The following is a 17,371-nucleotide window of genomic DNA, read 5'->3' on the forward strand; positions in this document are numbered from 1 at the left end:
TGAAAAACAATGTTGAAACGTCAAAATTTCCAGAAAAATATACTACTGTTTTACTAAAATATTAAATACTTTAACTAGTCTTTGTGTCCGTGAGTGGTGAACCTCATAAAAAATAACAAAATTATGGAATCTATTAATTTAAGAGACATCAAAATGGGTATAAATTCTGTTCATCCCGTGTTCCTGTATAATATAGAAGATAATAAGAAATTTTATGTTAAAATATGTTTAGAAATAATCCTAGGAATGATAAGAAGAAAGGTAGGAAATCGAAGAGCCTATAGGCAGAATAACCTAAAAATACCAAAATTGTTCAATGATTTACTAATAAGATAGAATCTATTAACTTTTACAAATGATTTATACGCATAGCTCATTTAGATATCCTCATGTCTCATAAAAAATTATTTACTATCAAATCATACAAGATTTAGTAAAATTAAAAAAATTGTTTGAAACCAAGTCATTAATTAGCCTAGTCTTTTGACATTATCTATTAAGGTTTATAACCTTATATGTGTAGTGAAATAACAAAAATATATTTTTTACCAAAAGTAGATAATTAAAATAAATATTAAATTTACCATATCCATTATTTTAGTAAGACATTTTAATTAGTATAAAGATTGATAACTATGTATCATTATTATCTATCTAAAATAGAATTACTGTATTTTAACAAATGATTTCATTATTAATGATTTGTTTTGCTTGTATACCCCGATTTAAATATTAACATTAATTATGTTTACAAAGGGCAATTTATCACATTTTTAGTGTGTTGAAGTCTTAGTATCACAATAATCATGTTAGTTACAGCATTGATTAAACATTTAATCAATGGTTACAGTGTATTTTAAGACTGATTTATAATCAACACTTTATTATTAGGTGTATTAGCATTTAAAACAATTATAAAAGAAAGAACTATAAGTTGGATTTAAATTTTAAATTGAGGATAATTAAATAATACAGAAACAATATTTGTTTTATGTTTTTTATTGAAAAAATCATAACTATTATGATGATGCTGTTTCCATCGCGGCTGCTGCTGCAGATTCTTCAGTGTATTTTCCTTTTCCTTTAAGAGCCAATGCTTGAGCTCTGCCTTTGCCTCTTCTGTCAAGGATCTTTTTGCGGTCTTTGTCCAACTTCAGTTTTACAATGACACACTAAAAAACAATATGAAAATATATAGATTATAATATTTAACAAATAAGTTTTAAATAATACCTTTGAAGGATGGATTCCAACATAAACAGTGGCACCATTAGCTTTCTCACGTTGGATCCTTTCAATGTAGATGACATATTTCTTCCTGTACACTTGGACAATTTTGCCAACTTGTTGACCTCTAAAATGTCCTCTTACAACCTGAAAATATTAAAAATATAAATTTAATAATAGTATAGACTAAAATCAAACCATAAATTGTTCAAAGTTAATAATCAATCAGAGCCTTAGAAATATCATTTTACAGATAAAACTCCTACAATCATTCATTTGACTACAAGAACTGCAACCAAAAAACGATTGTATTTGTTATTCGTCTGTTTCAAAGAATGGTTTTGCTTCATCACATTAATCAAAGGAAATTTAAATTTCAAAGGAATAAACTGGTTATACTTATTTAACATTTATATAATATAATTTATATTTAATCAGAGCCTTTATAGTAGCATCTAACAGATAAAACTTATACAATCAGTCATTGTGTTACAAGAACTGTAACATAAGAGTGCTTGTACTTGTTATTCGTCTGTTTCAAAGAATGGTTTTGCTTCATCAGTTCAAATACTTATTACATACAATTACTTACTTATAAAAATTAACAAGTATGCAAAGAAGTAGTAAGAAAAAATATTTTTTAACACACTAACAGGTACACAATTTATAAATAATAAAGCCTTAATGTGAAAAGTAAAATAATTATTTCATCCCTATCAAATAATATTACTTAAAACAATATTTAATCAGAGCCTTTATAACATCATTTAACAGATAAAACGCCTACAATCAAATATTTTGATACAAAAACTGTAACATAAAATTAATTGTATTTGTTATTCGTCCGTTTCAAAGAATGGTTTTGCTTCATCAGTTTAAATAAAATTTGATAAATAAGAAATAGTTATATAAGCAGAACTATGAATGTTTAAAAAAATATACTTAATAAGATAAGTTTTTTTAATGAAATTTCACTATGGTATGGTTAAATCAGAGCCTTTACAATATCATTTAACAGATAAAACACCTACAATCATATATTCTGCTACAAAAACTGTAACACAAAATTGATTGCACTTGTTATACGTCTGTTTCAAAGAATGGTTTTGCTTCATCAGTTTAAGTACATATGAAAATTAATTATGAATATAAATAATAATTATTTTATACGTTAAATTGCTTTAAGTAATATTCAATCGTCTTTTTAACAGCACTCAATAGACAAAATTTCTCAGAATTAAACATGATTATATTTATTAATTTTTTGTTTCAATAAACAAATTGACCTCATCAACTAGTGACCACTAAAGTGGGCATTTAAATACTGTATGTTATGTTGGTTTTGTATCTATATATTGTATATAGTTGAAAATTTAATTTTTAAAACAATACCAAATCAGATATAATTGATGAGCGTAGATACTGTTTTTCTATTAACACTTATCACATAAATAAAATTGAGTAGAAAAATTAAAAAAAAATCATTTAATAGAATTTAACATCGAATAACAAATGAAAATACCTTCCAAATCATATGATTCATGGATCAGATCTATCGAACTACTAACTGTTTAGCAATGAATGTAAACACTAGTGAAAACCAAACATATTATTATAATAAAGTAGAAGTTATCGGTACACTAACCTGGACTTCATCGTCTTTGCGGACAGGCATAGACTTTACGTTGTACTTGCTCCTCAGTTCTTTGGAAAGAGGCGCCGACATGATGCGACGCCTGACGTGCGATGGAGCTGTGAAATGCAATTTGCGGGACTTGCGTCTCGACGACGTTTTGTAAATGTTGAACTTCATATTTTAGCGGGTATCTGAAACGAATAGTGCAGCAGTTGAGTGCTAAGTCACAATTTTCGTATCGCGAAAATAAATATGCCGATTGATGAAATCGAAACCGCCACGATACTATTAAAGCGGCGACAACAATTTCAAACGTCAAAAGCTTTTAAATATTACGATCAAAATGGATGAAAATAATTGTACATACCTCTACAGCGGCACTCAAAATCACGTTCAAGTGAAAAGTAGTGTAATCAGATGTTACGCTTACACACTACGCGGACTGAATTTAAGGTTGTAAACTTGTAAACACAACGCATAAGAATGATGTTGGCAACGGTAAACGCGATAACTACTTTGATCGCCGGCTATCATCGGATCGGATCGTACGCTGTTTTGCCAAAGACGTTTGAAAAATGTTATAAATGTTTTTTTTAAATTTCATCTGTTCACAGACAGGTTTATTAAATATAATGAGAAAGAAAAAATTTAAAAAATATTTTTACATCTGTGCAAAATAAATTTTATATTATAATATATTTTGTCATGTATCTGTGCAATTAATTCTTCTCGATATCATAATACCATTTGATGATATTACGATAATCTGAAATGAGTACCTACTTAATAGACTACACTAAGTGTAAAATAGATTAGACCGTGGCTTTAGTAAATCTTTTAAGCCCACAAATTAGACTATATCGCTTATTCACTATACATGTTGGATTCCATCGTTATTGGCTATCCTCCCTCATCATTTCATATTAATTACAGTTTACAGTTAAAATGTATATAGTAAGTAATTATCAATTTATCATACATTTATTTTATTATTTACATATCGTCTTACTTCAAAAAAAATCGCGAATAGGTATACCTATTATTGTTTATAATAACTAAATATAATAAAATAAATGACTATTTAGACATTTCGATTCGAACAACGCTCATGATTTGGTGTTGTGTCTTGTGTGGTTTGAATGCGATAGTATATTATACTAGCTGTTAATATTTTTTTTTTAAAGGTACATTGATTAGTTGATATTTCTAGTGAAAATGGGGAAAAAAAATTAAGGTACATGTGGAATACTTTAACTATACAACAGTAATGTTCCGATAAAATTGCAGTTTTCTTACCTATTATAATTGTTGCGTGGCGATCCGTTATATAACTTTTTTGTGTCTAAATGTTAGAAGTTAGTTATTTTAATGTTTTGTGTCGTTCGATAATACCAAAAACGGTTCGAACTATCTTATAGATATTTCTAAGACTACGGTTAAAAAATTATAACGTAGTGTACTAGCCTTGTCTTGATTCGAAAGATGCTCATGGTTGGGGGTTGTTCAGTTTTTGTGTGATTTGAGATTGACATATTATTATAATAATTATTTTTTATGCTCTTACTAGATCAATATTGTGTAATAAATACTTTTTGATTTTTTTTTTTTATCAAAATAGGATAAACTTTACATCTATGATTGATAGGGCCGTCTTTAATCTTTTGAAGCCCTGAGCAGTGGTATAATTGGGCCCCCACAACTTGAACAGAGTACTATTTTATTAAAACAGATAAATAAAGTGGCGATAGATAAGAAAAAGACTTGATTAATTTAACTATAAATTGTTTTTAATTTTTTAATTTTTTTATTATTATTATTATACTATTAGCAATTATCCTTTGATTTTTCTCGAAATAAGTTTATTTATCGGTAATAAATATTGATTATCGGTTGGTGATCTGGCCCCATCCCTCATCGATCACACATGCCCAAAGAGCCCAGCAATTGGAAAAAGGTGCCTGATGATTGATCATAATACAAATTTAAATGTATAGGCATTATGTTTTAATTTTTTAAATGTATCATTTGTTGGACAAACTCCCGTGCGGCCGTGTATTTAATAGAAGTATATGTATAAGTAGATACCTAATTCGTACTGCGTTTAGTGTTTACATACATTTTTAAACAAGGTCAGACGGACGATAGATATTCTGACATAGGTGTGCGCACCATAGGCTCGACCGGAAATGTTTAGTAAAATTCCAAATTTGTGTATATTAATTTAACTCTATCATTATATTTGTGCAGATCATTAAAATTGTATTTGTCGTAATAGTGAAATAAAATTAAAAATATTTATCTGGCACTACATCATTTTTTTTATTTCACTAAAACACTGTGCACAAAATATCAAAATATGTACCTAGTATAGAAGTATTAACGAGTATAATATATTCTATAGCAGCGTTTCTCAAAGTGTGGGTTGCGACCCACTGATGGTAGGCCGTCAGTCAATTTTTGGTGGGTCGCGAACAATTTTTTGAATTATGATGTCAATGCTGTTAATAACCAAAACAGAAAACAAGTACACATTTCGCATACACCTCATCATTAAGAGTACATTTGTAAAAATATATTGATTATAAACCTATAAAATACTAAATACATAATAAAAATATAAACATATTTATATAATACAAATTTTGTTTCTTATAACTATTTTTTGAAAAGTGAAACCATGTGGGTTGCGAAAGATTTTTCGGGGGAAATTTGGGTTGTGGTACTAAAAAGATTGAGAACCACTGCTCTATAGTATATAGACAATAGCCTATCGAGTAGTAAATAACTTAGTATAATTATACAACTAAAGCTACAATTATATTATTATTATTGCTAAAAAGTTTTAACTTTATTCATTTTCTCGCTCCCAGTCTCAGAGGTTAGTCGTAAGTCCAGTGGCTATATTTCATTTTATGGGGAAAAAATGCTGGTGTTAGACCCAACTACTAAAAAAATGTTTGTTACATTCGAATGGTACTATATTTATTTCTAACTATATACATACAAGATACTGCATAGCAAACTATTTTTGATTATCACCCACCAACCCATAAATATTTCTGGGGAATTTTCCCCAGTTCATACCCGTGTACATACCAAATTTGAATATTGACAAAACTGGATATTTTAACGAAAAATAACGATTATAGGTATAGTTTTGTCTATTTTGTTCTAAGTTATAAGTCTATATTATTTAAAGACACCAATTCGTGTATTATTATTTATAACGCAAACAGAGAAGGTATTTAAAATATTATGTAGATAAGTATTAAGCTATTTATGCCATAAACTTATTAACACCTTAGCAGTGGCGGCTCGTCAGGGGTCTTTGAGACGGCGACTCACCATAACAAAAAAGTAGTAAAGCAATAAAAAAGTTTGAAGAAAATTGTAGTATAATTTAATATTTTTAACTATTTTGAAAATAATTATGATGGTTTTCGATATTAATATTGATTATTGATAATATTATAATATTTTATATTATATTTTTACATTAGTAATGAGAAGACGGATGTCATTCAATAATAATACGGGCGAAAAATATCGATAACAACAACTAATTTATGCGATGTCAATGGCAAAAACTTTGAAGAGTCTAGTCTCAATGTACTGAACAACATCTGCCCGGCCCTCCGCCTTGTCATGCATATAAAATTTGTATAAATACACAATTGAGTCTCTCGAACGACAGACTCCCGAATAAATTTAAATGACTGGCTAATAATATTACAATATAATAATACAGTATATAATCTTTGGATATGGATCTATCATATTAATCTATCATCTATGGCAATCATCAATCTTCGCTATTCGTCGGAGACAATTGACGGTTGTAATCATTTTAACGGAGAAAAAAATAGACGTACAATTCGTTAAACCGTACTTTAATATATATAATATTTTACACGCATATGCCGTTCTATTCAGTTTATTTTTATGAAATATCTCAATATCTTCGATTCGAAATGCGGTAAAGACTGACGAGGAAAGGTGTTCCTAAGTCGGCGATGTGGTTACTGAACATGTGGACATTAAATATGACACAACTAAGTTTCACAAAAAAAACGATGTTTACGTGAGTTTGATTTTCTATACTTTTGGAGCTTTAATTTACTTTTTTAGATATAAAATAAATACATACTTATTGCACCCGTCGGGTGATGTACACGTATGCACTATGCATATTTTATTTCCGAACGCGCGATGCATAAAATACGTGAGACCGAAAATACATAATCGTCATATTAGTATATTACCAAACCCATTTTATATAATAATTTATATTTATATTAGTTGTATAAATAGCATTTTTTATTTTTAACTGGCCGAGTACCTGACTAATATAAGTTTTTTTTATCCCTAACAAAAATAAAAAGTTCTCCGAAAAGACGCATTAATATTTTTTTATAATTGTCTAAATTTTGAATTTTTAAGACATTGGATATTCATTTCATATTTCTGTGATAACTATTTCTGCTCAATCGATTTTTGTTTTTTTGTAGTAATTTAAAAACAAATAACTGTAGTTATTTGAAAATTTTACAAAATGTTAATGTTTGCATTTCTTACACATATTATAATTTTCAAAATATTTTGATTATAGGATAAAATAACAATAGCATAATACCATAAATAGATGCATTTTTTACATATATATATATTAATATCGCAAATTATCTGAGCATATTAATATTAGAACCTATTGATTATTTTAAAATCAGTAAAAAATAGTATGAGTAGATATGTATTATTCCTAAACAGGACGGTACCGAAACGGGAATGATAAAGTCAAATGTGTATGTAACGAGTTGAATGTGAATAACTGTTTGTATTTAGAAATTAATTTTATTGATTTTGTAAGTCCTTTTTTATTATACGTAGATCATAATCTATTAACTATTTAGTATATAATATTAATTGAATGATTAAACTTTTAAGTATTTTTAAAATTATTAATAATTTAGTTCAGCCAAACCGTAAACTGCTGTATTGCTACTATAGTAGGTGACTACAATACTACATGTAGACTAGGTTAAGTATGTCACTATAATGAATTTGTACAATTTGAATTCAATTTTTAATGTATAATGCATTAATGCATTATGTACAATGTAAAATTATGCTGGTCGAAGATGGTCTTATTTTTTTGTGAGAAATTTTACCAAACAACTATTGAAATAATAAAATTATAATTTAAAAAAAAATTCAGGATATACAATTATTATATATATGAAATTAATTAACCAAAAGTTTTGTATGCAAAACAGCTGAAATATAATAATAAATCATATAATATAACAAAGAGTTTTATAAAAATAAAACATATGATCTATCATATTATTATAATATCTATCATCCATGGTAAACGATAATCGTCGTAATTTGTAGGAGACGATTAATCATTCTAATAATTTTATTGAACAGTCGTCAATCGACAGCCTTCAGTACATGACAAGTACTCTCATTTTCATAAAAAATTTCAATGATTTCATTCTGAAGCGTAAAGAAGATAAATGAAGAAATATACTAGCTGTTTCTTCGGTGGCTGTGCACGTTTGAACTTTAATATGGCACAGCTTGATTTCGCCGAAAAGCGTCGAAGGATACTTGCGTGGGTTAATTTTCCTATAATTTTAGGGTAATAATAAATTTAATTTTTATACTTTAAATAAATATTTATTGTCTTGTACAAGCTGTTACCCCGATGACAGACCTATATTTTATTTCCGATCTTCCAATGCAGTTGGTTGGAAACCGGCGGGTTATTGCATACGACCCGTTTTAAATTCTTAAACGATGAAATCTTTTTTTTAATATTTTATTATTTTAAAGTTCTAGATAATATTTTTTTTCATAGTAAATAATTTAAGAATATACAATTTTTATTTTTGTCTGATCCACAAACTGTTTTTAATTTATGAATATGGCATGAGAGTTCTAAAAAGTTAAAGTTAAAAAATAGCCAATAATAAAATAAATTCGTCAATTATACCTTGGATCCTGGACGTAGCAATGAATGTGTATTGGTTTTAAAATTATTAAGTTTTTTTTCTATCTGTTATGAATTCTTGTAGCAAATATGATATATTTAGTACTTTGGGTGGTTAATTGTAAAAATAAAATAAAAAAGTTCAGATCTTGTCATAATATCGGAAAAATTGGAATCATTACGCTATATACTTGTATAATTTTGACAAAATTAATTCATTTACTAAGTTTTAATTCAAAAATATTAACTATAGAATGTTGAAAATTTTACCAACTGTCTATACATTATGATTTCCTATTTATTGTATAATTATAAAAACATTTTAACAATTTTAAATAATTAAAATTTGTATTTGTTTTTTAAGCCAATAAAAATTATTGATAGCAAAAATGATTTAAATTTTAATACAGTGTTCCTCATCGGTCACTAAATTACTGTAATAAAAAATGTATAGTCACGATATATTTTTATAAGCGTTTAAAATCAAAATGTTGACAAATATTGTCTAAATCTATACAATTTTCAAATTATTATTACTATATTTTATTTTAAGTATAAAAATTAAATTGATTCTCCAAAGCATTGACTAGTGACTAAGTACTATTTGTTACAAGAAACCACAATAAACGAAATATATGAATTTTTTTCTATTATGAAAGGTGTCTTCAGACACAAATTCTACAGACAGAGGTAATTGCATCTAATGTAATAGGTATGTAAGATTAAGTTAAAACACTGCGCGTGATTAGAATCAAAATAATGCAGGAATAATGACTTAGAAACATAACGATGTTAATCATAATTTGTTTTTTTAAATACTTAATAATATAATTATTTTTATTTAGTTCACTATTTTCATAGATTAAATTAAATAATTTGTAATCATCTTCATTAGAATAAAATATTGATACTTTGCAATATCTATAAAGATTTGGTCTAGTTTATATGTTTTAATTTTGCGTATGTCAAACAGCTAAAATATAAAAATAGATCGTATAATATCACAAAGAGTTCTACATAGATTTATCATATTATAATATTCGTCATCCGTGGCATACGACAATCGACGACATTCGTCAGAGACGATTAACAATTCTATAACAGTCTTAATGAACAGTACTGAAGTACATGACAACTACTCTCATTTTCATTTCGTGCTATTTATTTTCATAAAACGTATTTTTATTCTCATTTAGAATCACGATGAAGATCGATGTGAAGAAAATTTGCAGTTTCTTCGGCGGCGGTGCACTACTACGTATAGACTGAAGATTGACACAACTCGGTTTCCCTGGAACAGTCTACGATTACGTAAGTTTTTTTCTTATTCTTTTTTAGGATTAAATTTACATTTTAAACTTAAAATAAAATATATTCATTTATATGAACAATCTGCTACCCGGACGAAGTAATCAACGTAGGCACATATTTTATTCTACTATTCACGCCGGGTGACGTATACGTATGCATATTTTATTCCCGAACGCGCGATGCATAAAATACGTGAGACCGAAAATACATAATCGTCATATTAGTATATTACCAGACCCATTTTATATAATAATTTATATTTATATTAATTGTATAATTAGCATTTTTCATTTTTGACTGGCCGAGTACCCGACTAATATAAGTTTTTTTTATCCCTAATAAATATAAAAAGTTTTCCAAAAAGACACATTAATATTTTATAATTTTCTGAATTTTGAATTTTGATGACATTATTAGATATTCATTTCATATTTCTGTGATAACTATTACTCCTCAACCTATTTTTGTTTTTTGTAGTAATTTAAAAACGAATTACTATAGTTATTTGAAAATTTTAACAAATGTTAATGTTTGCATTTCTTACACATATTATAATTTTCAAAATATTTTGATTATACACTTATAGGATAAAATAACAATAGCATAATACCATAAATAGATGCATTTATTATATATATATAATAATATCTCAAATTATCTGAGCATATAAACATTATAACTTATTGATTATTTTAAAATCAGTAAAAAATTGTATGAGTGGGTATGTATTATTCCTAAACAAGACTGTACCGAAACGGGAATGATAAAGTCACATGTGTATATAACGAGTCGAATGTGAATAACTGCTTGTACTTAGAAATTAATTTTATTGATTTTGTAAGTCCTTCTTTATTATACCTAGATCATAATCTATTAACTATTTAGTATGTAATATCAGTTTAATGATTAAACTTTTTAATATTTTTAAAATTATTAATCATTTAGTTCAGCCAAACCGTATAAAACCGTTAATAAACGATATAAAATTAAAATTAAAAAAAAATTCAGAATAATATACAATTATTATGATTTTACGTATGAAATTAATTACCAAAAGTTTCGTATGTAAGACAGCTGGAAGAATAATAATAAATCCTATAAAATCACAAAGAGTTCTGTAAACAAAACATTATTATTATATTTATCATCCATGTCAAACGACAATCGTTGTCATCTGTAAGAGACGATTAACAATTCTAATAATTTTATTGAACAGTCGTCAAACAACAGCCTTCAGTACATGACAAGTTCTCTCGTTTTCATAAAATATTTTAATAATTTCATTCCGAAGCGTAAAGAAGGCGAATGAAGAAATAAACTAGCTGTTTCTTCGGCAACGGTGCACGTTTGAACATTAATATGGCACAGCTTGATTTCACCAAAAAGAGTCAAAGGATACTTGCGCAGGTTAATTTTCCTATAATTTTAGGGTAGTAAAAAATTTATACTTTAAACAAATATTTATTGACTTGTACATGCTGCCACTTCGATTATTTAAACCTGTATTTTATTTTCAAATAAGTAATTTTATAAACGTTTAAAATCAAAATTTTGTGAAATTTTGTCTAAATCTATACAATTTTCAAATTATTTTTTCATCAGATATTCATATAATAATGTCTTTTATATATAAATTTAGTATAGTAATTCTCATTAGTTTTTTTTAAATATAACAAATATAAAAGGTTTACTGGAAAGTCACATTCTTTTTTATGATTGAAGTTCAATATTTTATGACTTATTGAGTATTAATTTTTCATCCCAAAAAAAAAACTAATTCTTGTAAAACAATTTTTATATTGTGTTATAGGCTATAATATACTATATAGTTTAAAAACAAATAATCTTATACACCGAGAACTTAAAGTTTTAACTAATTTTTTATGAGAATATTTCTTATTTATGTTATTATTTTAAAAATATTTCAAACTATATATTATATACAATGTTCTTTATTTTGTTATTATTACAAATTTTTAACATTTTTAAAATTTTCTATAGGAATTCTCATTAGTTTTTTTTATGCAAAAACAAAAATAAAATGCTCATTGGAAACTTATATTATGACTGTTTGAAGTTCAGTACTATATAATTTATACATAAATTAATAAAATATGCGTCTACATCGATTACATTATCCGGGTAGCGGATTTTTCATAAAAATTAATATATTTTATTTTAAGTTTAAAACGTAAATTGATTTCCCAAAGCATTGACTAGTGATTAGGTACTATTTGTTACAAGAAATCACAATAATCGAAATGTATGAATTTTTTTTTTCTATTATGATAGGTGTCATCAGACACAATATCTACAGACAGAGGTAATTGGTAATTGCATCTAATGTAATAGGTATGTAAGATTAGGTTAAAATACTGCGCGTGATTAAAAACGAATTAATATAGTTATTTGATAATTTTAAAATTATTAATCATTTAGTTTAGCCAAACCGTATAAAACCGTTAATAACCGTTATAAAATTATAATTTAAAAAAACATTCAGGATAATATACAACTATTATGATTTTAAGTATGAAATTAATTAGATACCAAAAGTTTCGTATGCAAGGCAGCTGAAATATAATAATGAATCTTATTAAATCACAAAGAGTTCTATAAAAAAAACATAATATTTATCATCCATGGCAAACGACAATCGTTGTCATTTGTAGGAGACGATTAACAATTCTAATAATTTTATTGAACAGTCGTCAAACAACAGCCTTCAGTACATGACGAGTACTCTTATTTTCATAAAATATTTCAATAATTCCATTCCGAAGCATAAAGAAGGCGAATGAAGAAATAAACTAGCTGTTTCTTTGGTGACGGTGTGCGTTTGAATATTAATATGGCACAGCTTGATTTCACCGAAAAGCGTCGAAGGATACTTACGTAGGTTAATATTGTCTTATCATATTGGGGTAGTAATAAATTTACTATTTATACGTATAATAAAATAAATGTTTATTGACTTCTACAAGCTATTACCCCGATGACAGACCTATATTTTATTTCCGATTGTCCAGTCCAATGAAGTGGTCGGCAACCGGCGGGTTATTGTATACGACCCGTTTTAAATTCTAAAACACTCACATTTTTTATTTAATTATATTTTATTATTTTAAAGTTCTAGACAATATTTTTTTCCATAGTAAATAATTTAAGAATATACAATTTTTATTTTTATCTGGTCCGCTAACTGTTTTTAATTTGTGAATGTGGCCCGTGAGTTCAAAAAGGTTACTGACCACGCATTAATGATGAAATTGCCAAGAATAAAATAAAGTCGTTAAGTACACCTTAGATCCTGGACGTAGCGAAAAATGTATAATGATTTTAATTATGTAGTTTATTTTCTGTTTGTCATGAATTCTTGTAGCAAACATGGTCTATTTGATATTTTGGGTAGTAAATATTAAAATAAAACAAAAAATTTCAGATCTTGCTCTAACATCGGAAAAACAACAAAACTGAAATAATTACGCTATATCCTTGTATAATTTCAACCTGGAGCAAGATTGGCAGCATCAATAAGAAGCTCATCTTAATATCAACTGTCGAAAGGATTTGTTTGTATTATATTATAATTTTTAAAATCGTAGTAGGTACAGTATACTATATATAATATTTATTAGTGAAGAAGAATTTGTCACAAAGTTGATGGAAAATGTGTGAACTGTATTTCAACACGGAGGACGATCGGCAGCATCAATAACATCTGAATAACAAGTGTCGCAAGGCTGTGTTTGTTTAATACTATAATTTTTTGAACAGTAGTACAGTATATTATGAATATTTACTTAAATTATATTTAACTTTTATGGATTTTTTTTCAGATAATATACTGTACTACGGTTTTAGGTGTTCTTTTTATTTTAATAATACGTTGATACATTTCCAATTTTTTTTCTCATTACACAGCTAGTTCATCTTTGTGTATGTTTAAATTTATATATTTTATAGTTATTGTGCTGTTTAACTTTCTTATAAAAGAGAGCGAGGAATTTAAAAGGTGGCCACCGAACAGAAAGTTAAACTGCAATATACTATAATCTTCTTAGTTCTTGTTTACATTTTTAACTGATAAATTATAAATATAAAATTTAAAATTAATTTAAATCCAAAAATAAAAGAACACCAACACAGATTTCTGAAATATTAAAATTGTTTTTCTATTGCATTTAATCTGCACATTAGTTTGTAGTTTTATAGGAATCAAACATTTAGCTGGATCATGGACTACTCACCGACGATGAATTTGTCATTGAGCTTATGGAAAATGTGTCGGAATTGGGCTTCGTTTCAACGCGGAGTACGCCTGGCAGCGGCATAAAGAAATTCAACTGATAATCAACTGTCGAAAGGAATTGTTTGTATTATTTAATAATTTTTAGAATCATAGTAGGTACAGTATACTGTATATAAATATATAATATTTATATTTATTAGTGAAGAAGAATTTGTCACCAAGCTGATGGGAAATGTGTCGGCACTCTGCTTCGTTTCAACCCGGAGGAAGATTGGCAGCAAAGTTGATTGTTGTATTTCAACACGGAGGACGTTTGGCAGCAGCAAAAATAAATTCAGCTGATAATCAACTGTCGAAAGGATTTGTTTGTATTATACTATTATATAATAATTTTTAGAATCATAGTAGGTACAGTATACTATATATAAATATATAATATTTATATTTATTAGTGAAGAAGAATTTGTCACAAAGCTGATGGGAAATGTGTCGGCACTCTGCTTCGTTTCAACCCGGAGGAAGATTGGCAGCTCATCTCATCTCATCAAGTGTTGCCAGGATGTGTTTGTATTATAGTATAGGTTAAGTTAGGTTATTATATTATTATATTATAATAATTTTTATTTAGTTGTCCCCTTACGCGTCAGCGCTCATCTCTCATCCATTCATCCAACACATAGACTATCGCCGGCCGGCAACACACATATTACACACATTACCCGTTTTTGTAGCATGTACAATAGCGAAAATCATATTTTTATTCCTAGGTTTCCTTATAGTATTATTGATATCTACATAGTTTAAGTTATTGTATATTTTTTTTTATTATTTGAATGCATTCATATGATCAGTGGCGTATTTAAGAATTTTAGAATAAGAGCAAGACATATTTTGCCGCCTCTCCCCTAGAAAAAAAAAAACTAAAAACTTCTACACCGCGCAATGGTGAAATTTTTAATACCATAGAACACCGTGTTATATAAATACTACAGTATTCTATAACTCTATGGCACACATTTGTTGTGACGGTACCCAAAGCCCCTACCTAAATACGCCCCTGCATATGATGCGTTCTCACTTACAATGTGGATTAGGCCTACTGGGGACACCACAATAAAAAAAACGCGCCTCGTGTAATACCTCATAAATTTATTAAACATTACGGACAATGTTATTGTACGTCGTTTAATAATAAAGGTGGTGTGGAAAATTACCTAACACTGTTATTCTTATCTTATAAGTTACCTTGCATACATTTTTTTATGGCTGTATACTAGTTGTGGTCATTGATAGTTTTTGAGATGAGCACATATAACAGTTGCGGTCGGTACAATTGTAAGTAATGTCTAAGTTGCGGTCACAGCAAAGACTGAGCTTTTACACTGATAATAAAATGAGTTAAAAAATTTAGAATTTAAATTATCTATTAGTAGTAACTAATATGATATTATAATGAGTATCTAAAAAATGTAATTTGAAATTTGAAGCTGACAGCTTTTAAGTAATCCAATCCGGAAATGTTGTTGATATGTACCATGCTTTTTTATTGGAGTTGACTTTAGAGCTATTAAATACCATTTGATGTAAGGTTATACTATATAATATACTGTATAGTAATCTTAAATGATTATTAACCGTCACAGTAGTTTATTAACTGAAGTCGATCACTCTTGTTTTTGAAACATAAAAATACTACACATTTAAGAAATATTTATTTATTTTTGTGCTTTTATCCCACTATTGAGTTATAAAAGCGCAAACAGTGACCGTAATTAGTAGGTAACCTTTTAATTGGTAGACCACAACTAGTATGTAATTTTTGATTTTGACCGTAACTAGTAAGCACCATTTTTTATTAAATACCAATTAAATAATTATTTACATCAAGAAATGAGAAATATTAACGTTTTATAAAGTATTACAGTAAAATAGTTTTGAAAAAAAATATTCTCTGACTTATTATAAAAATACTCCAAGTAGTTATTATATTAATTCTTATTTTACAAAGACACTAACAAAAGCTGGCCAAGTTGTATATTGACAGAAATATTGTATATATCTATTACTTTACTTAAAACATTGAATTTACACATATTTTTATTTACGCCTATGGATATTCATTTATTTTATTAATAGAATATACACAGATAATATAAATATTATTTATTTATAAACTATTGTAATATAATATTTTAAGTGTTTGTGGAGAATCAAAATTATACGATCACATTTTTTAACATAAAGAAATATATATAATTTAAAAACAATTCCAAGCACACTATCTGAAGACTACAATATATAGACTATAGATACAACAATACAAGAGTGTATACCGCCCAAATAACAGAAGAGAACTAACAAAACAATCAAACAAAGATAATTTGAAGGAAATATTCAGTTAAATAATAATATTAAGACTTCAAATAAATAAACATTTTGAAAAATTAATTCTGTGTATAGGTATTACATAATTACTGAATAGATAGTGAATGTCCATCTATAAAATAACAAAAATAAAATTTTTTTTTATTAATTTAATCTACAGCCCTTACCTGTATAATGGTTATTCATATTAATTTATAAAATATATAATAAAGTTGTGCAGTTTTTAGCAAACTACAATAAAAACGGAAATGGTCAGAAGCTCATAAGGTTGCACGTTTACGCTATACCTATTACGCAAATTACACCAAAAAAAAAAAAAAAAACGAACATCAATTTACTGAAAAAATACATATAACCATCTGCTACAATATTTGTTATTTTTGATTATTAGATTTTTAAACAGGGGTAATTATTTGTCTTCTATAAATTAATACTTAAATCTGATTACCTAATTTTAAAAATACACATGATACTCTCATAGGCGTGCGCAGGTTTGAATTTCAAGGGGGGGTGCCTACAATTTTTTCAGGCCCTTTTCTTAATTTGGGCCCTCTCTTAACAAGAC

General features: G+C 27.2%; 1 protein-coding gene across 1 annotated transcript; it reads right to left on the reverse strand.

Annotated features, from left to right (window-relative positions):
- Positions 1-981: 981 nt before the first annotated feature.
- Positions 982-3,388, reverse strand: LOC113554955 (60S ribosomal protein L26). Its single transcript, XM_026959117.1, has 4 exons — positions 3,231-3,388; positions 2,873-3,054; positions 1,234-1,374; positions 982-1,172 (listed from the first exon to the last, which is right to left on the reverse strand). The coding sequence occupies exons 2-4, from the start codon at positions 3,038-3,040 to the stop codon at positions 1,020-1,022; spliced, it is 462 nt and encodes a 153-aa protein (XP_026814918.1). The 5' UTR covers positions 3,041-3,054; positions 3,231-3,388; the 3' UTR covers positions 982-1,019.
- Positions 3,389-17,371: the final 13,983 nt, after the last annotated feature.

The sequence above is a fragment of the Rhopalosiphum maidis genome, chromosome 2, assembly GCF_003676215.2.
Source record: "Rhopalosiphum maidis isolate BTI-1 chromosome 2, ASM367621v3, whole genome shotgun sequence".
Lineage (NCBI taxonomy): Eukaryota > Metazoa > Arthropoda > Insecta > Hemiptera > Aphididae > Rhopalosiphum > Rhopalosiphum maidis.